This window comes from Melopsittacus undulatus, chromosome 8, assembly GCF_012275295.1.
Source record: "Melopsittacus undulatus isolate bMelUnd1 chromosome 8, bMelUnd1.mat.Z, whole genome shotgun sequence".
NCBI lineage: Eukaryota > Metazoa > Chordata > Aves > Psittaciformes > Psittaculidae > Melopsittacus > Melopsittacus undulatus.
The window spans coordinates 13,877,941-13,899,113 of NC_047534.1; the positions used below are offsets into that span (position 1 = coordinate 13,877,941).

At 43.6% G+C, this 21,173-nt stretch overlaps 3 protein-coding genes across 3 annotated transcripts in view; 2 read left to right on the forward strand and 1 right to left on the reverse strand.

Annotated features, from left to right (window-relative positions):
• Positions 1-9,835, forward strand: part of ABAT (4-aminobutyrate aminotransferase) — a 38,045-nt gene extending 28,210 nt beyond the window's left edge. Inside the window, exons 8-16 of the mRNA XM_005150706.4 lie at positions 160-252; positions 630-692; positions 1,874-1,937; positions 2,621-2,769; positions 3,609-3,746; positions 5,051-5,218; positions 5,935-6,081; positions 6,589-6,700; positions 7,676-9,835. Of these exons, the coding sequence (XP_005150763.1) occupies positions 160-252; positions 630-692; positions 1,874-1,937; positions 2,621-2,769; positions 3,609-3,746; positions 5,051-5,218; positions 5,935-6,081; positions 6,589-6,700; positions 7,676-7,797 (1,056 nt within the window). The 3' untranslated portion in view covers positions 7,798-9,835. The remainder of the gene's footprint in view (positions 1-159; positions 253-629; positions 693-1,873; positions 1,938-2,620; positions 2,770-3,608; positions 3,747-5,050; positions 5,219-5,934; positions 6,082-6,588; positions 6,701-7,675) is intronic.
• TMEM186 (transmembrane protein 186) lies at positions 9,528-13,097 on the reverse strand. Its single transcript, XM_031050328.2, has 2 exons — positions 13,054-13,097; positions 9,528-12,284 (listed from the first exon to the last, which is right to left on the reverse strand). Exons 1-2 carry the CDS (start codon positions 13,078-13,080, stop codon positions 11,514-11,516), a joined length of 798 nt encoding a protein of 265 aa, XP_030906188.2. The 5' UTR covers positions 13,081-13,097; the 3' UTR covers positions 9,528-11,513.
• A 6-nt stretch (positions 13,098-13,103) lies between these two features.
• PMM2 (phosphomannomutase 2) lies at positions 13,104-20,944 on the forward strand. The gene is made up of 8 exons (XM_034065215.1): positions 13,104-13,230; positions 13,501-13,618; positions 14,615-14,691; positions 15,480-15,571; positions 15,743-15,842; positions 16,836-16,911; positions 18,062-18,177; positions 19,934-20,944. Exons 1-8 carry the CDS (start codon positions 13,162-13,164, stop codon positions 20,036-20,038), a joined length of 753 nt encoding a protein of 250 aa, XP_033921106.1. The 5' UTR covers positions 13,104-13,161; the 3' UTR covers positions 20,039-20,944.
• Positions 20,945-21,173: the final 229 nt, after the last annotated feature.

Here is a 21,173-nt window from a genome sequence, read left to right on the forward strand (position 1 = left end):
TGGACTTTGATAGGGAATTGTCTTTCGTCATCCTAGACTCTGTTAGCCTCCCATTATACCAAAGCTCATGATGTTAATGACTGAGCAGTGTTACCATCACTTTGCACTATATGATATTATGTGTAATATTTTGGAGTAATTTTCTGTCTTCATTGACAGGTGGCTCCTAAGGGCCTGTCACAGGTGATCACCATGGCTTGCGGATCCTGCTCTAACGAAAATGCCTTTAAAGCAATATTTCTGTGGTACAGAGTGAGTAAAGTATTAAGATATTTTTGTAGGCTTCAATGTAAAATGAGTATTTATTCATTATCAGAGCTGTTACTGCAAACCAAAGTAAGGCTTGGAGGTTGTCTTGTTTGTGGTGTTAATTATGTTCAACCTAGTATAAAATCTTTATTTAAAAGTCTTCATCTGAGCTTTCACTTTGTATTGATACAACTTTAGAAATTACAAAGAAAAGGAAATAAAGAATATGCAGATTGCAGTCACTATCGAGGAGCCACTGTCAGTGTGTTCATTGGCTCTAATTTGGCATACCAGCATTACTGATTTGTGGTTCAGCCATAACTACTTTGATTTCAGCTATAGGAAAACTATCACTGGGTTCTTTGGGTTTTTTTTTGCAGAACAAGGAGAGGGGCCATAACAATGTCACAAAAGAGGAACTGGAATCCTGCATAATTAACCAGGTAATGTTTGCTCTTTTCCACACCTCAAGAGGTACCATTGGCTTGGATTTATAAGGGAAGATTGGGAAGAAAAATCAGCTTTATCTTTTAAGTGGAATCTCGGGCTTGTAAACGTAGGAAATGGTGGAATACAAACTGCTCCCAACAAATATCAAGAGCTGCTGCTTGTATTCTTGCATTCTTCCCAGTTGTAAATCTTGGGAAGATCTCCCTTTTTTCATGGCATCATAGAATCATAGACTCGATGAGGTTGGAAAAGACCTTTAAGCTCATGAAGCCCAGCCATTACCCCAGCACTGCCAAGGCCACCACTAAACCATGTCACTAAGGGCCTCATCCACACGGTTTGTGAACACGCACAGGGATGGTGATTCCACCGCTGCCCTGGGCAGCCTGTTCCAATGCCTGACCACCCTCTTGGTGAAGACGTTCTTTCCTAATATCCAACCTAAACATCACCTGAGGAGCCTACATGATAGATGGATGGTGATCTGGCTCTTGCCAATCACAAATTTGAACATGCAACAACAGCAGAAGACAGTATTTGATCTCTTTGAAATAAATGTGTTAGAAATTAATAACCTGCTGGTCCCAGCCTGATCTGTGGCATTTCTGTAGTGACAAGCATTCAATGCCTTCAGGTGGGATTAGGGAACTCACTTGGCTTTAAAAATGAGGAGGGTTCTTCTAGGGTTTTGTTGGGCTTTGATTGTCTTCAGAATTATGAAGTTCTTGATGCTGCTCATAGCCTGGTCAGACAGATGGCTGTCCAGTACAAATAACATGGCACATCATGACCTGAAGAAGCAGGAATTTTATACGATAGCATAGGACATGCAAAACTAATGTTCACTTCTGGTGATCACCATCCCTGAGCATCCCATACACATGGTCTCAGTTTGTACAAAAAGGGCTGATCCTGCTGAATGTTCAGCCTTTGTGTGACCTCCTGTGTGAAGAGTTACTATGATACAGTGTAAGATGCCAAGTATTCATTAGTATTAATGATGTATTTGAGGAGGCTGGGCAGTTACTAGGGCATGACAAATGTGTATGTTTAAATGGGTGACTAATGCTGCCTGGTGCCTGATGGCGGCAGCCTCCACTGGGAGTGCTGAGAGAGGCAGCAGTGCTGCCATGTGTCTGTGTCCCTGACTGCTGCCTGTCTGCTCTTCCTCCAGCCCCCCGGCTGCCCTGACTATGCCATGCTCTCCTTCATGGGTAGCTTCCACGGGAGGACACTGGGTAAGACGAGCACGGGCACACCTCCTCCTCCTCCCTTTGCCTCCTCTCACTGCTGCAGTTATCTCACCGTGGTTCCTGAGAAGTGTTTTATTTTCCTTAGTCTCCTGTGTTCCATTAGAGAGGCATAGACTTACTGAAGAACCTTGCAAGCCACACTAGTACTGAAACAGAGTGTTTGAGTGGCAGTGGGAATTAATGTTATATATATATATATTACAATTATTTTCAGAAGATCTCTTATGTTCATTCTGAATCTGACATTTCCTATCTATACTAGTAAAAAAGTAACTCCTGGGTAAAATCACCAGAACATGCACACAAGATGTCACTAATTGTTGCCATCTTATACTGTCTCGATCCCTGGTGTAAGCACATTACCCATTCTGAGCTTTGCAAGCAGTTGTATTTGGTTAGGTGAAACTCATCTAAGCACCCTGTTCACATTGACAGAGGTTCTCCTGTTCTTTGGCAACAGTGCATGTGGAAACTGACACTTAAAAGCTGGAGCAATTCACTAAGCTTAGCTAAACCAAATTACCCAGTATTTCAGAAACTAAAGTAAAACCAGAGCAGTTAAAGAATTCTACAGTCTTGGTATGAGGCAGTTTTTCACCTCTGGGTAGCATTTTTCCTGTGTTTTTCCTAGACAGGTATTACTTCAATTTTTGCTTTTCTGGGTTTAGGTTGCTTAGCTACAACTCACTCTAAAGCAATTCACAAATTGGACATTCCATCGCTGGACTGGCCTATTGCTCCATTTCCAAGGCTAAAGTATCCTCTGGAAGACTTTGTGAAAGAGAATCAACAGGAAGAAGCCCGTTGTTTAGAGGAGGTAAAAGAATTCCCTGGCAGCTTTCTAGTTGCTTTTTTTTTAAAATAATGAATAGTGTTAGTAGGATTAGCTGGTGTTCACTAGAAGAATGTTTTCAGGGGTTGGAACAGCATGTGATTAAAGCAGCATTCACTGTTGCTTACGGTCCGAAGTTTGTCCTGCCTTTCAGAGGAACAGCCAAGCTTACTGTGAGTTGGAGGTCTACATGAACCCTACCAAAGTGAAATACCATATGCAGGAGAAGTTCCTTGTATCACAGTGAACCTGACTGCAAAGGGACACTCACAGAGAGCGAGCACAGTGTGTATAATCCTATGCAAAGAGAATCTGGAACAGTATTTTCAGGTTTTTCAGCTTTTCTGTGGTAGCCTTCTGGCATCAAGTTGTGGTCCTGCCTATGGCTGCAGGGAGGGAGGGGGCAGGGACTTTGTGCCTTCTCTAGCCCCGGAGAGAAGAAAGGTGGCCAGAACAGCCTTTAAGGGAGGGAACTGTCTCCAGGTACCAGAACCATGTGATTCCCTGTTGGGCTTACTGGGATCCAGGATCTACCACTTCCAAGGAATCTCTTTTTGAGGTGGTGGTGGGCAGCAAGGCATGGTGCCCTGTGACTGGAACTGAAATAGGGCACAGTTTAGAGCACCACACAAACAACAGAGGGGCTGTGGTGTGCTGGAGGCACGTTTTTCTTATGCAAACATGCCAAACCTTAGGGTTCCTAACACCTTTATAGCCAGGAATGCCTTTGAAATTTTGAAGTTGTGTTGCTGAGACTTAACCTTTCTAGGAGGAAATGTACAAATTCCTGAAAGGTGAATGTACCATAAATGTTTGATTTACAGGTGGAAGACCTGATTGTAAAGTACAGGAAAAAGAAGAAGATTGTGGCTGGAATCATTGTAGAACCGATACAGTCAGAGGGTGGGGACAATCATGCTTCTGATGACTTCTTCAGAAAGCTACGAGATATTGCCAGAAAGGTAATAAAATATTTCACTGTTCACTCAGTGGTAGCTAAACATGCAAATACTTCTTGGTGTCTCTAGTGGCCCTCTCCCCTGCCCTAGGCAACCTGAGAGCCTCCAGGCCTCCTCACAGCAGTTGGGGTAGTTATGTTTGTGTATTCAGATACAGGCAGCCCCTTATCAGCACAGCACATTCTCTTCCATTGGATGCACACCTAGTGCTTTCTTCTAATGCCTGAGAGAGAAATTGCTCTGATTCATTAACTGTGGATTTCACAGTAGTGGTCTCTGAATTATAATGGAAATTTGTTGAGGGGATTCAAACAATTTCAGAAGAGGCAGGTTTGGAAAAGGATGATTTTTTGTTGACAGATTTGTTTTTAATTGCAAAAAAAAAAGCTGAAAAGTAAATCTGAGTCCAACTATGATGCAGATGCTCCAGTAAATCAATGCAGATGTTTTGATACTTGGACAGTGAAGTAACTGAGAAGTGATGACCTACTTAGAAGTAAGACTGCCTCAGTGCTTTTTTTACTCTCAAAACATTTGTGTGCTTACAGAAATGGGTATAGGTGACGTTTAGAAAATTCTGTTCTGCCATGAGAAAAAGCAGCTTTTTCTGTAATTATCTCATGCTGGAGTGATAGAACAAATGAGGTGAAGTGAAAAGATTTGCCTTGTCTAAAACAAAATGCTGCCAAAAGTACTCACCTATTGTTTTTCATTGCAATATCATGACATAGCTTGATCTCCCTATCTCAGAGTTTCAGCAGAATGGTACTTCACATAAAAAAACACGTTGCTGGCTAAAATGGGCAGCTCTTTCAGCAGACACATTTGAAAAGGCAGATCTTCCAAAATCAGGTTAGACCCCTGGACTGAATGGATCATGCTGCTGGTATTGCCTTTATGCACAAATGCCTCACTCAGATTGGAAGCAGAGAATTCTCATTTAAAACAAACAAACCTCCTAGAAATGACATTCTACTTTCTCAGGGCTTTGAAAATGCCACCCAGGGTCTTCCCAGATGTTTTCAGGTATCCTCTAGAAAATGTTCAAGACTATAAAAAAACACGTACTTTGTGAATTTAGGTAGAAAATATGTTTCTAGTGCCGTTCTGAGACAAACAGCTGAATTTTTCATTGCAAAATCTAGTGCAGGGAGTGGTGTTGGGATGGGGGCAAGGGAGATTTGGAGCTGTGAAGGGAGAGGCAAGAGGTCTGTTGTAACTGGCTTGTTTTTATCTATTCACTAAGGGAGGCATTTTTGGTTTGGAAACGAGGGCTCATTCCCTGCTCTTTACATCTATTTCTACAGCATGGCTGTGCCTTCTTGGTGGATGAGGTGCAGACAGGATGTGGCTGCACAGGAAAATTCTGGGCACATGAACACTGGGGCCTGGATGACCCAGCCGATGTGGTATCCTTCAGTAAGAAGATGATGACAGGAGGGTTTTTCCACAAAGAGGAGTTCAGGCCAAATGCTGTAAGATTTGTCAGTGGAACTTGAACTTCATGCTAGCTAAAGATTCATTCACAAGTAACTGTAGTGGCCATGGAATAGACAAGCTTTCCTTCAGTAACACAGGTTCAGCTGAGTGGAGCTGCTATTTCATAGACACTTGCTTTGTGCTTCTACAAAAGCTGTTGTGTCTTCGCTTTTATTCCAGTTGCTGTCAGTTGCAAAGGTCATAAAGCTGGTGGGAGGGAGAGAACTGGGTTTAGCCTAATGAACTACCCTTCAGTACAAAATCCAACCACAAACTGTAGGGCAACTTATTATCTTCAGAGCTTCCAGCATTTTGGATTCTGTCAGTAAGATTTCTTCTTTGCATTAGTGGCCCTTTAGATGAAATAAATGAAAAAAAAAGAAAAAAAGGGCAGGTGGGAGAACATAAAGCTTGAATGTAAAACCTGTATAGAGGATACTGATTTCCCTGTCCTCTATAGCCACGTTTCAGTGAGATGTTAGAGCAGCAAGACAGAATGACCTGAATTTGTAGCATGAAGTAGTTGCCCTTTGTTTCTGCTCAGCAGGGCAGATGTATTTTGCTTTTACAACAAAAAAGGGGTTTGGTGAGATGAATGTGTGATTTTTCATACACCAGATGTTTGCATTACCGGTTTGACAGCTTGCTTTTCTTTATTGTAGTGATTTGCCTGTTAGTATGTTTCACAACTCTCTTTCCACTCTTTCCCAAGCCCTATCGGATTTTTAATACCTGGCTTGGAGACCCATCCAAGAACCTTTTGCTTGCTGAAGTCATCAAGGTTATTAAAAGAGAAGACCTTCTAAACAACGTGACCCATGCCGGGAAAGCACTACTGACTGGGCTGCTGGATTTACAGGTAAACACCTGGAAGGATTAGAGATAAGTTGAAATTTGCTCATCAGGTAGGACCTGACCTCATCCACTTCAAACTCTTGGACTGAGGAACTCCAGCTTAACTCTGGAGCCCCACGTGAGAAGGAAAATCAAGACAGACATTTAAGGGTAGGCTCACAGATGCTTGCCTCCCAAAAGGCATTTTGCACAGGATAAACCCTCATACTGTCTCTGCTCTCTCCACAACTCAAGGTATAGCAGGCAGGAGAACACAAAAAATTATACCTTTGTCCTCTGGAGGGCCAGAATACAACTGGTACTACGTGAAAAAGGTTACTCATGTAAGGGAGGAGAATGGGGAAAAGAGCTTGTGGGTTGGGTGAGACATTGAGCCCCTGTAATAGTTCTGCTCCACCGTAGTGGCAGAAGCAGCAGGTTTCCATAGGAGGATGCTGGCAGAGCAGAGCTTGCCACCAGGTCCCCTTTGTGGCAGCAGCTGCCCTCCCTACTTCCTCACCTCTCTTTGCAGGCTCGTTATCCCCATCTTATCAGCAGAGTGAGAGGAAGAGGAACATTTTGTTCATTTGACACTCCAAATGATGCAACTAGAAACAAGTTAATTACAATAGCCAGAAACAAAGGTAAGAACGCTTGTGTGTGGATTAGCTTCAAGTGACAAGCAGTAGCGTATGTAATGTTTTAAATTTTGATTTTTCCTATGGGGTATGTGTACTACAATGATGAACTGTATCTAACTTTTCTGGAAATACTTACATTTTCTAGAAACATCAGACCAGTCTGTTCCATGGTGTGTGTTTACCTTTCTGTATAGGTCTAAGAGCTCTATGTAGGGCAAGAGTTTTTGTGACATCCCTTTTACATTCCTCTGCAGTGACCCTAGGTGCACCCAAGCACACATTACTTCTAGACACAGATCAGGAAAATGAGAAGAAAGCTAATGCAAGTATCACTCAGGAGAAAGGGAGGAAAAGATAGGAATTTTATGGAATACCCAGGAGTGAAATACAATGTGTTGCCTAAAATGGGCACAGATCTACAACTACATCCCCCTCTTACTACAGAGCTCGTAACCAGCTGTAGAAAAGCCCATGTATCTGAAGCCCAATGTGCCCTTTGAATTTAACTGTGTGTGTATAATTTCAAAGAATTAATTGATTCTGGGTTAAAAACAATGCCATGCACTTGAAGTACTGCAGGAATTTGTTTGCCAGCACTGAGCTGTTTTAATATTTTGTCATTAAAAATTAAGTAGCTTGAAATTTTGTTTTGAAGAAACCTATTGTGTCATTTTGTGGCACTGCGGTACTTAACCAGTACAGCATAGCAGCTTTGAAGGCTCAGATGCTGTTGGAGCTCTTTCCACTGCTGTTAAGATTAGTCCCAGCATTCCAGGTGTTTCAGCTACAGGCACCCACTGTGTTCTAAGTTGCTGTGCAGCTTGAGGCCCTTTTGAACCCATGACTGCGTGCTCTATTGCTGTGTGGTTGGCAGTGATTTGGGGAGTTCTCCCAGCCCCTGCAGTGAGGTGAACCTCATTTTCTGGGTATTTGGCAAGGATGGAAATGACTAGAGGACCTGTTCTATGCTTGGTTTAGGTGTTGTGCTGGGAGGCTGTGGCGACAGATCAATTCGTTTCCGTCCAACGCTGATCTTCAAGGATCACCACGCACACCTCTTCCTGAACATTTTCAGTGACATCTTAGCAAACTTCAAGTAAAAGCAGTTCCCTCGCACTGAACACTGACTATGAAATTAGTTTGCATTAATTCATGTCTTCTCTACTTACGAGATAAGTGTAAAGTCATAAACTAAGGTCTGTGTTCTGTCTGTAATCCTGCCCAAGGCAAGCTGCTCCATGCAAACTCAACCCAGGCAGAGCACTGGTACTGGGCACCAGCAGGTACATGCAGCTGTCCCGCACTGTGCGTTTGTAGATGCTGTGGCCCTCAGTCTTCTGGCCTGGGTCATACTAATTGCAGAGTCCTCTCTACGTTCATGGTCCTGACTATTTGATAGTCTAAATATGACCTGGTACAGTCTGTTTGCGCAGGTAATCCCAGCACATTTACTCTTGTATCCAGAAGCAGCCACAAGCCTGCCATGCAGAAAGTGCCATTCTCTAATGGTAGCTGGAATAAGCCCAGTGTTTCAAGGAAAGCTCTGCTTTCCCCCACTGCCAAACAATGTTTTATGGTTTTATGCCCCTGAACTCCTGCCACACCAGCTGGATCAGGACACCATCAGCTACTCTCTGCCCAGCTTTCAGCCTGCACACACAACACTTCAGTGGCACTAATGCACTCACCCACATGTGCAGTGCTGTACGTGCAACTCAAATACTCATGCTTATTCCCTTGTCCTGGATTTTAAAACTTGACTTCTCTTACAGTCAGACTTGTGCAGAGAAGACTACACCTCGAGGTATCTAATTTGAGGAAGCTTAGAGAATCGTGTGAAGCACATTATTACCACCTCTCAGCAACCCAGAATGATTTGCTGCTATTTACCCCAAACCACACAATAGGCATTCATTTACCTGTTGCACATTCTACACAAATACTTGAGGCATTTTGGAAAACTACTAAGCAGAATTGCTTGATCTTGCCAATTACCTGACGTGGGAGCCACTACAGTGAAGGCCTAGTCCTAACTGCACATCTGTAATGCAAAGTAATTCTGTGTTTGTTCTAATAGTTTATTCTGTTGTTGATACTTGAGAGATCCTCTAGGCCACAGATCAAAAAGTGTCAACAGTTTGTCAGTACATTTCTCCTCAGAATTGTCCTGGATGTCTCTTTACTATGTGCTCTTTGTTGTTTGCTTAAGGCTGACCTGAACTAGGTCTAGTGCCTTTTTTCCCCCTCTTTTCTTGGCTAGCAAATACCTGCATTTTGCTTGGTAAGTTTATGTTGTGTGCCAAAAAAACAGGGACCACAGTGGACTTTAAAGCTGCCCTATTATGATCTGGCCACAGTTTTTAAGTATATAATGAGGCAGAGCATTAAAATATCTACATGTTTAATACAACTACCAAAATGTGAGAGGTTTCTTACCTGCTTTGAGAAGTATTTATTGTGGTTTTCCCATTTTATTTCTTGAGTGCTGGTATTGGGAAACCCCAGTACACTCCCTTCTGCTAGCCTAAAAACAAGGGTATTTCTGTAGACCTCTGCAGAAACAGGAATCCTGGTACCAGCTGGTCAGAACCTGAGCAGGTTTTTGAACAGAGGTTGTAGAAATCTGGGGGGAAGGACTTGTAAACTGGTGTTCAGCACAACCTCATTGTCATCACTGTCCTTTTAAGCATACTATCAACAAGACAAAAGTCAAACTGAGAACTGTATTTGACAGCATTTTGGGAATTAGTTTGTTTAACATATCAGTGCAGTAGTTCTAGTAAATGTCTCTAGCAAGTCTTGTACTTTTACAGAAGCAAGGGTCCAGTAATTTGAAGTCTTAACCACATCTTCACTTTTATTATGAATACTCTAGGTGTTTTTATAATTTTTACTGACACTCAGTAACTGTATAATTGTGTACAACATGTTGATGAAATGTTAGAGAATAACTTAGGAAGCACTGCAGCTGAAGCATATGAAGTTACTATTGTTTACAGCATCCTGTGGACAGTGCCAAATAGATGTTGAAACAAATACTTAACTACACTTCATGGTGTAACTAGTAACCGTACACAGATTCGTAACAAATGACATCTCGTGTAATCAATATTCTTAAATAAAATATTTATAATGGAACTTCTCCAGGCTTTTCATTTTACACCTAGTACCTTCCTCAACTGAAGCATTGGTGCGTATTAAATATATTCTAATGAAGATAAGCCTTCAAAAAACATGATGCATGCTTACAGTCCACTGTATTTTGCTTTATTTTGTTTTAGCCATGGAACATTTCTCCTTTTACTATTGCTCTACCATACAGTGTCAGCCAAAATTTAAAAGAATGGAGTTTCCATTAGGAAGAGTTCAACACAAATCAATAGTAAATCAGGGTTAGCCCACGCAGTGACATGGCGCTTTTACTTACCTGCATCTGCTGATCCACCAAGAGACGCAAGTTTCAACATGCATGAGGAAGTCACAGGGAAAAGAACACTCCAAATGTCTCTGTGGGTGAGGGTCAGCTTATTTGCTGTGAATTAACAGCTAGAAGAGTGGTGTAAGGAGTTCACTGGCTTATGGCAGCTCAGCAAGTGAGCAGATGTGGCTTTACATCCTGCTCCTCATTTCTACTGTTTTGGTTTTGCAAAAGGAGGAATCGTGCCAACAGCTATGGAATTAGACCACTGACACAGTCTACTGTGTCACAGACACAGGTATTCAGCCCTGCAAGCACAACAAAACACAAAGCACACATTTCCAACCTTAATTCAACACTGCTTTCAGATGTCATACTTTTGCTTCCTTTCAGGTAAACTCAGACTGGAGAAATAGGGAGTGGAAAGGGTATTTGGCAGAGGAGCTTTTGATGTTAAAATATGCCCAAATGGGTAAACACATCAAGGCTATATAGTAACCTTCACAGAAGACAGCTTCATTCACAGTACAAGATAATTTTGGTAACATTTACTGAAGTTTTTGCAACTCTTGTTACAGCATTGATTAAATGTCAGCCACAAAAAAACACAAACATGAGTATGTGCAAAGCAGGTCCAAATTTTCAGATGATCATGAGGATCCAAAGTGAATAAAGGCTCTCAGACTGTCCTTGTAATCCACAGCATCACAGTTTACAGTTCAGGTATGTTTTCCCTTGGTTTCTATGAGAAGCCCCAGTCAGTACCTCACCCTTACACCTGAACTGGCCATTGCGTCTTGCAATATGTTTTGCCCCATTATGTTCATGTCCTGGAAGACCTTGCCAAGGGACCGCACACACTGCATCCAGCATTGTATGCTGCTCCTCCCATTAATGCATGAGCATGTAGCTCCCTGACATCCAGCACTGTCATACATATGTACATATGAGTTTTAATTTCAAGAGGCTTCCTAGACAAACTGAAATGTGCTGAAAGAAACAATTAATTGAGGCTGTCCTGGTGGCACTTAAAGAGTTTTTCCTGTTTCAGGACCATCTGAGAGGCCAGCGGAACAGTTGGGGTCAGCAGCAGTAATTAATACAGCCTCCCACTGCACCTTCCAAGTAGAGCACTTCAGACTGATCTGCTGGTGAGAGTGCACCAGGCACGTCACTATCTGACATGGAAGAGACACTGCTCATACCTTAAACAAGCTACAAAGTCACTTAATCCAGTGGACTGCTCTTTACCATTGCTACTTTATACACCAAGTGCACTTACCAGCTAGCTTTGCATAGGAAAATGACAGAAGTATGTCACTTTAGTAGTTAAACTTCACAGAAGAATAAGCACAATGAACATGCAACAAGGAAAATCACTGGACATTAGCTGCTGTATCACTCAGGTTTTCCAAATATTTCCATAAACTTCTGTCTGTCTACAATCTGGCCAAACCTAAGTGTAAAATATAAAACATCTGTACTGTTATAGCGTTTGAACTGGAGAAGCAGCTCCCCTTTGCTATCTCCAGTTTCATCCAGAGGTATCACCGTCTCTAGGGGACAGTAAATGTCATTTCGTCTTCCCCAAAACGTCAAGTGGGCCACTTTAACCGTATGGCCAGTTTCACTTAAGTACATTAATCCAATAATTCGTCTGAAAAAGTAGCTCATAGCATACAGCATTGCACCAGCAAAGAATGCGATGCCAGCTGTATACAAGAAGATACCCTGCGAAACCTGGTCTTGCAGGTAGAGGTAGCAGACAGGTGGCAGCATGAGCAGCGTGGTGCCAGTCTGCAGCAGCTTCAGTCGGGACAGCATCCGGCAGTACTTGATCCCTGGGAACCTGTACACCAGCTTGAACTCTTCTGCTTTCCCATCTGCTGCCCTTTGCCTGACCACAGCAGCGGGGGCCGAGTGGCACAGCCAGGCAGACGGCTCTCGCTGTCTCCCGAGGTAATTATTAACTCCATTAATGTGCTGGGTTTGTGACTGCAAATGCACCCATGGACCACACAATTGTGACTGCAAGCGCACCCATGAACCACACAACCAGGGCGGCTGCGCATCCTCCTTTTTCCATGACTTCATCCAGAGCTCCTTTTGTAGACATCTCCCAAAAGCTGGTGCCATGCAGGTCTTGGTCCTAATTCTGCAGAGCCCAGCCTATAAGGAAACATTCCCACAGGTCATCATTTGAGTTGTCTTTAGGACCAAATCCCCTTCAGCTCAGACTCTGCTTGCTCCTCAGGCACCCAAGGACAGCAGGCAGCAGCCCCAGCTGACTGTAACCTTGTACTTCAAGCCAGCCTTATGTTAGGAAGCTGGTATTCATGCCTGCAGCTGAGGGAAAACACTTTCGGTAACATAGCTGACACCAGAGCCAGCTCCCTGAACACAGCCACACGGCATCTCTGCCCGTGTCTTTGAGCAACATCGAACTGAAAGCACCAGCACCGCAGGCTGCCTCTAAGCAGAGAGGGTAAGAGAACGCAGGGCCGCTAGCCAGGGATGTGTTAAATACTCACTTCTGTAACAATTTCAGGGCAACAGAAGAGTTAACCGACCACAATGGAGCAGAGCAAGGGCCGGGCCGCAAGAGGGCCCTGAGGAACACGAGGAACGTGCGGGACAACACCAGATAAAGGCGAGAGGGAGTCCCGCGCTCCCTCCTGCAGGCACACGCTCGCTACCGTCCCAAGGCCGCCAAACCAACCGGACAGAAGGGGCACGGCCCCGGGCCTCGGGCACGGCTCCAGAGCCCGCCTGCACCCGGCGGCGGGAGGCCGGCGGCAGGCACCGCGGCTCCCCTCCTCACTGAGGCGGCCTATACCCGCTGCGGGCGCCTCACAGGCGGCACCGCTCACCCCGCGCCCGGGAAAGGGAAGGAGAAAAGGAAAGCAAAGGGGAAAGGGTTAAGGGGCACTCCGCTCACCATTGCCATTGCTCCAGCATCCCACATGCGCCTGCGCCACAGCGTCCACGGGCGGAGCGTGTCCCCGCTTCCCGTCGTGCCCCACGTCCGGCGGGCCGGGCCGGCGCCATGTCGGCGGCAGAGCCGTCTGTGCTGTGCCTGTTCGACGTGGATGGCACCCTCACCGCGCCGCGACAGGCGAGTGCTCCGCGCCGGGCCGTGAGGGGCGCGCTGGGGCGGGCACACCGGGCCTGGGCACCGAGACGGCTTCGGCTCCCGGTGGGCACGGGCCGCTCCTCAGGGGCTGCAGCTGCATCCCCTCAGGGCTCGGGGTGCTAAGGGCTGTTTGAGGCGAAACACCCTTTTTAAAGATCCGCACGGAGCGGCTGGTTTAAGGGTTGTTGCGAACTGGAGGTGCCGGTGTCACGGTAAGAACGCCGACAGAGCTTGTTTTATTTTGGCACTTAGAAAATCACGGCGGAGATGGCGGCGTTCCTGCAGGAGCTGCGGCGGAGGGTGAAGGTCGGAGTGGTGGGAGGCTCCGACTTCGAGAAGATCAAGGAGCAGCTCGGGGATGACGGTGAGGGCAGCGGCAGAGCCCGGAGCGGAGCCTGCGGGGGTTGAGCATAGTTCACCGTGTCCGTGGTCCCGCCTGGCTTGGCCGTCTCACACTCGGGCTTTGCAGAGCCCCTTACAGGCGTTTAGAAAGCGCAGGCTGTGATTGCGTTTGCAGGTACCGCGGTGCCTCGTTCAGGGGTGTTGCTAACAGTGAGATCCCGACCTGGTGACGGTACCGTGGGAGGGCGGTTGACCACCGTGGAATTCCATACAGGACAAGTACAGGTGCAGGCTGCTCAGCTGTGGAGCACTTCCCTGAGGATCTGGGTTTGTTAACTGCAGGTTCTGATGCAGAGATGGACTCTCGGCTTCAGGCCTTTGAAAGGCATTTCATTTTCTGTATATAAGGTGGCCTTTAATGGTCTTTATTTAACTGATGACACAAATATGCCTTCGGTAATGGCCAAGTAATACAGAATTTGTTTGACTTACAAGTGCTCTCCAGTAAGCCATATCATCATAGAATCATCAGACTCGAACAATTTGGGTTGGAAGGGACCTTAAAGCTCCTCCAGTTCTAGCCCCCTGCCGTGAGCAGGAACACCTTCCACTAGACGAGATTGCACCAAGCCCTGTCCAACCTGGCTTTGCACCATAGTAAGACCCTCACAAGTCTGACATCTGCTGCAAATTAGTAACACTGAGAAAACAAACCTCAGAGGGTAGTACTTGACGTGCTCTTCAATGTTTGAGGTATTAAGTCACTTTGTTATCATGTGATGCAAAGAGGCATATTGGCAGGAGAGGAAGAGCCTTTAAGCAAACCCACAGGCTTTATGTGATTTAAGGTGTGTGCTAATCGTGGAGTGAAATGAGAGTGCCTTTGATCTCGTGTTCAGTGTTATGTTGCTGAGTCTTTCGTTCTGTATGATCTAATGTTTGCTGGATTTTAACCTATTTAATACAACTCAGCATTAAATATACAGTGGAAGTGATAAGTTTCTGTCTTTTTCTTTGGTTGTAGTGGTTGAAAAGTTTGACTACGTTTTTCCAGAAAATGGCCTTGTAGCCTACAAAGATGGGAAATTCTTGTGCAAGCAGGTAAGGGAACTTACCAGTGACATGGAAGAGACATTTTCTAAACAAAACTTTACTTTGTGGCTACAGTGCAGTCCCTTATAATCAGCCTTGGGCCAGTGTGGCTGCTGTTTTCATGTGTCAGCTCTGTAACAGATCACAGAATCACAGAATGGTTTGGGTTGGCAGGGACACCTTCCACCAGACTGCCCCAAGCCCCATCCAACCTGGCCTTGAACACTGCCAGGGATGGGGCAGCCACAGCTTCTCTGGGCACCCTGTGCCAGTGCCTCAGCACACTCACAGGGAAGAGCTTCTGCCTAAGAGCTCATCTCAGTCTCCCCTCTGTCAGGTTAAAGCCATTCCCCTTGTCCTGTCCCTACAGCCCCTTGTCCAAAGCCCCTTCCAGGTTTCTTGTAGCTCCTTTAGGCTACAAAAAAAGGCTCTCAGGTCTCTCTGGAGCCTTCTCTTCTCCAGGCTGAACAAGCCCAGCTCTCTTAGCCTGTCTCCAGAGCAGAGGTGCTCCAGCTTTGGTCATCTGGCTTTCATTTGGCACTCTGATTCATGTAATGACAGTCTGCACTTCCAGCTTTATTCTTTAATCATATTGAATGGTTTAAAAAAGGGAGGTAAACAGAGAGAAAAATGAGAGCCTTCAGTTAGCACCATGTGTGCATCAACTGAGAGCTACTTACTGAAGGCATGTTTCTTTGTGGTATTAACTGTGCCCAATTATACAGTATCTGTGTTTTCCACGTGACTTGATTTTAGAATCTCTAATTCTGGACCTTGACTGTTGGTTATTTTGTTAGAGCATTCAGGGGTACCTGGGTGAGGACATACTTCAGGATCTGATCAACTACTGCCTGAGTTACATTGCGAAGATTAAACTGCCAAAGAAAAGGTATGTGCATACACACACCAGTGTCACCATGTTCTGCGTGCTATAGTGTTGAACATCCATGTGTAGATCAGGCTGCTCAGCAAAAAAAACTAACGATCCTGTTGGTTTTGGAATTAAAGTGTATTTTGACCAATTTTTCATCTATTTTCTGTCTCAACAATTCATTTTCAGGGGCACTTTTATTGAGTTCCGAAACGGGATGTTAAATGTGTCCCCCATTGGAAGAAGTTGCAGCCAGGAAGAACGAGTTGAGTTCTATGAACTTGATAAAGTGAGTTACAACTCTTGAAAACTATCCAGCTCTTCTGGAAGAGGCAGTTATGGCCAGGTTATGAGTTTTAAAAAGCTTTTATACTTTATGCCTTTCTAATTTTTCTTTTCATTTTAACCCTTTCCATGTGGTTTAACCAACTTCTCCATTCAGATTTCAGGAAATCAACAACACTATGTTTGTTGCACTAGTGAACAGTGATTACTTGCAGAAGGGATGGGTTTGGCTGAGCCTATATCCAGAATACCAATACTTCTGCAGGATGCTCCTGAAAAACCCTCTCAGAGATAAAACCACACTTAATGTGGAACGCTCTTTAGGATACCAACCTATATCCATGCAAATCAATGAAACTCTTCCATTTCTTGTCAACTCTTTAAAGCCTTTTGAAGCAGAATTTAAAAGCTGAGGCCAAACTCTTCACCATTTACTTTCCTTTGCACACAGCTAAACGAATCTGAGCCATGGTATCAGAGTTCTGTTCCCTGCTACATTATCACAACTGTTCCTGACCCAACACAAAAAGTGAGATTCAGATCCTCGAAAGAAGACTTTGCCTGGGTCTCAGTTAATGGATGCTGAAAGATACCCAAGCCCAAAGCATTCTGAAAATACCCATATACTCCCATTTTTTCAGTATATGGCATCAGAAGATTAGTACCAGCTTTTGCGACTTCCTAGGCCCCAGTCTCCCCATGTGTAAGACTGAACTTTACCAGGAGTTAAAGCATACTTCCAGCATTCTAAGATTTTCAGCTAGAGAAGTATATAACACAGCATCTAAATGAAGTTTTGCTCTCATTTTTGACAGGCTGGTAACCCATTAAAGAGGAAATATTCTCAGTGTACTTTCAGTGATAATAAAATGTGGCTCTAGCACACCAATCCTGACTACTCAGACCTTTGGGTGTTTTTGGGGTGGTTTTTTGGGCTATCTTTTTATGGATGAATTAATACAGACGTTTGGTTTTGTTGTGCATTTTTTTTTAACAGAAGGAACATATAAGAGAGAAATTTGTAGCTGATTTACGAAGAGAATTTGCAGGAAAAGGCCTCACGTTTTCTATAGGTATCATTAAAAAAATCACTTAAAATGTCATTTAATTTAAATGTCACTTAGTATATCTCAGCCATAAGAAGGTATGACTTCTCTCGTGTATGACAGATCTCTCTCTGGGGGTGGCTGCAGGCACTGCATGCAAGACTAAGCCTCTTTTTCCTCTTAGGCTTTCATGTGGTACATTTTAATTGAAATTCATCAACAGAAGTAACATCATTGCTTGTCATCAGTTCACTGTCTTTTATTGTCAGTTGGGTGACTGATTCTGCTCATTTTGAAGCAGGTTACATGATTCTGATTAGTCAGAGTTGTTTCTGCAAATCAATTTTGATCAGAAATGCTCTATCAGTACTGTTCCAGTAGCCCTTGGTTCTTCAGTACTGTAGTTTTGTGTGAGAATTAAAGAAATTCCAAAACCAAGTGCAGTCTTAAAAGTGATATAATGGGGAATTACTTTTCCATGTGTTTCTTTTTTCCTCCCTTTCCCCCAGTATATTACCACAGTCCTGCTTTTATTATTTTTCAGAATTATAAAAAAGTATGGTTGCTATTAGTGCTGTGGTGTGGAAACACTGAGGCAGAAATGAACTGAGTATGGCTCTCCTAAAGCACGTTGTAAATACTCCTGCTTCAACTGGAAATGATGCTTTTAAGCATGGGTAAAGCCCAAGGGTTTGGAACTGAAGCAGTTGTTACTCTGTCAGGCTGTGTTAAAAAAGCTGATTTCCTCCTTTTTCTGTTCTGAAGCTTTAGCAAGTCTTTTGCGTAAGACCTTATGGCTGTACATAGACCGATCGCTGTATCCAGTCACGTAGTTTCTTTCTAAAGCTGAAAAGATTAGATGTAATTTTTACACAAAGGTTCAGTTTTGGGAGCCACGAGTGCTTAGGAACATGCCAAGACTTTCATATTTGTTTAATGGGTAAGTAATAATCTGTAACTGACAACTAATAACTGATACCCTATAGAACACTTGCTGGAAGACTTAACTCCAGGGTCTTATCTCTGACTTCTGCAGAGCTCCCTCTACCAAAAATTTGACCCAGTTTAGGTTTTCTCACTTCTCTTCCCTCAAGGATGTGTTCTTATAGTAAAACATTAACAAAACTAATAAATTATAACAATACATTAACAACAGCTTGGTTCATGTCTGTCCTAGGAGGCCAGATAAGCTTTGATGTGTTCCCAGATGGCTGGGATAAGCGGTACTGCTTAGGAATCGTTGCCAACGATGGATACAAGACCATTTATTTCTTTGGAGATAAGACTATGCCAGTGAGTATACTGTTTTGTGTGTGTATTTCAGAGCTTTGCTTTTAAAGCACAAGCACTGTGGGTTCTAACCAACTGACAGGAACTGAAATCAGAATATAAACATATGTCTGTGTTTACCACACCTGTGTCACTTCTGTTTCCTGAAGTGAACACCATGTTCTTGACAGACTTAATAGAGTCTGGTTTTAAATTGAACTTCTATAATTCTGTTAAAAACCTAGGTGACATGACTGTGTAAAACGTTATTACGTTTGGTTATTGTAGATTGATGGTTCTTGTTGGCTGGTGTTTATTAAACATTGATTTTTCCATTGAATTTAATACCGTTCCTTTGCTAACCACTCTGTCTCCACCTTGAGGAGCTGAAATTACACATAACCCCTGTCCCTAGACATTGGACTGAGCTAAACACCTCTGTAGGGCAAGTTAGAGGCTTTTCTGAACAGTGAGCAGAGACCTGTCTAGAAGCAGTAAGTGCACCAGCAAGCACAAGGGTGAAATGAAAGTTGTCTGAGCATGGCTGAGGGATGGTGTCAGGCTAAGATTTAGCGGAAAAGGCTTAGTTTTATAGGAACTTACGGTTTTGTTAGTTATAAAGAACTTTATAGCTTTATAAACATAAAAGGCCAAATTTTACAAGAAAAAGCTTTAAAGGGTTTCCCCCCCCCACCCCCCCTTGAAATGAGCTGCAAAAGTGATCACCTGTCCCTCTGGCATAGAGCTATGGACAGTTGATTTTAAACCCCTGTAAGTGGCAGTGCAGCATTTTAAGAGTTTGGAAGTAGCCAGAACTGCTGCTGCCTCACTGGGAAGCCACCTGACAAACAATTTACAAACATTTGGAAACTGCTTCTTGTAACACATGAAGCTGCCGCTTTCATGGGGCCCTGCTCATGCAGGTGGCTCTGGCTTTGCTTCCTGTGCCAGCTGTGAAAGGATGGTTAATGGATCCCGTCATCTGACACCAAGTTACAAATGTCACATCAGAGCAGTAGCCACAAGGCCAAAACATTATTGCAATAGCAAAAGTTCAAGTCCTAACAATGATGTATAACTAAAAGGAAAGAAGACCAAGTTGGAAGGAAGAGGATAATGCAAAAGAAGTAAATACCTTGTGCTGGTAGTGTCCTGTAACAAGGTTTACATCCTGGTATTAACAAGTAAACTTTGTAAAAGTCAATTATACAAAACTATAAACAGAGGTAAAATTCTACTCTTTCTTTACCAGTGCTAATGTGCAGGGCAGGAAGCTCTCATGCAAGTGTGTGGTGTTCAGCTGCAGGTTTGGCAGAGCTGTGCTATAAACACATCATGCAAAAATCTCACACTGGAGGTTCACAGGGTTTTAGCTTTCTGGAAGACATCTCAAATGAGACAGTGTTAGCAAAGAAAGGCTTTGGCTGGAAGGGGCCTTAAAGCTCATCCAGTTCCAACCGCCTGCCACAGGCAGGGACACCTTCCACTAGAGCAGCTTGCTCCAAGCCCCATCCAACCTGGCCTTGAACACTGCCAGGGATGGGGCAGCCACAGCTTCTCTGGGCACCCTGTGCCAGCGCCTCAGCACCCTCACAGGGAAGTTTTTCCCAGTATCTAATCTAGTTTTCCACTCTGTCAGTTTAGAGCCATTCTCCCTTGTAAAAAGCCCCTTCTTTCCGTAATTTCCTTTGTGTGTCCCCTTTCCACCTCAAGTCTGTGACTGTACATTAAGTTAAATAGAATTAAATCCTTTTCTGCCTTTTTCCTCTTCTGTTTTCAGGGAGGGAATGACTATGAAATTTACACAGACTCCAGAACAGAAGGCCACAGCGTCACATCCCCACAGGATACAAGAAGAATCTGTGAAGAGCTGTTTTTCACATAAAAGACTTTTAGGAGTCACACTGATAAAATGGTTAAGACTCCCTAATAACTCAGAACTGCTGTATGGTTTTTTGTAATTGGTCATGAATAGCAAGTGCTCTACAGGTCAGTCATTACTGAAGGGAAGTACTTTGTTGCTCAGTGGTAGAATATAGCTGAGCTCATTGAGTACTATCCTTTCCCTGTGCCCATTTCACACAGGTGCTTTGTTTTCTCTTGTTGATTGTGGGTTTTGGGCTGGGTTTTAAGACATCAGTAAACTTCCTTAGCTAACTAATTACATTGGGCAGGGGGAAAATAATCTGATTTATGATTTCAAATTATCCTGCAAGGCTTTATCCCTTGTTTTTATTAAGCTGCTATTTAAAAGTTGAACGTTTTTGAGTTTGTTGGGCTTTTTTTAAATACTACCTTTTGCTATAAAATCATGAATTACATGGCAGATGTGATTTTCTTATTTAAAACTGAAAGATGAGTAAAAGAGTTGTTCTTTCTCTCTGGGGCTAGGAAGACAGAACTGCATGGTTGGAACATGCATCAGTTCTACCACCACTGGAACAGCTGGGCCAGTCAGTTGCTGCTTAAGTTACTCAGTACAGCTGCAGTGCCACTGCACAGTGCAGCTCATGGTACTTACACTATTCACAGACTGTTTTTAAGTCTAAAAGTTATTAAAATTAAATCTTGAGCTCAGTAAAAAAATACACTTGTCATTGATTACAGTCCTGATAGGGTATTATGGGTAGGTGAGGCTTTAGTACTAAGGACAGTGATATAAACTGTTAAATTTCAAGTTGAAGCATGACAATATGTAACAATCCTACTTGTCACATCTGGCATTAGGAAAGCAATCTTGTTTAAAACAGTTTCATTTAGTAAAAGAATAAAAATCTCATAACAAAAAAAATTACTATTTCACTTTGTCATTTTGGCAAACAAAATACGTAAAGCAGACCTGTTGTGTGCTGTCTGTCTGCACAGAGAAATGATTGACTTGAATCTTTCCAAGTTTACGTGATACTTACGCAGTAAAAAAGGGGAGAACACCATCTTTGTGTACAAACTATAATCCCCAGAGGGCCTACAGAACAGGTAGGGGAGCTATGTTGCCCTTCTGCATGGGAACTGTCTTCTAA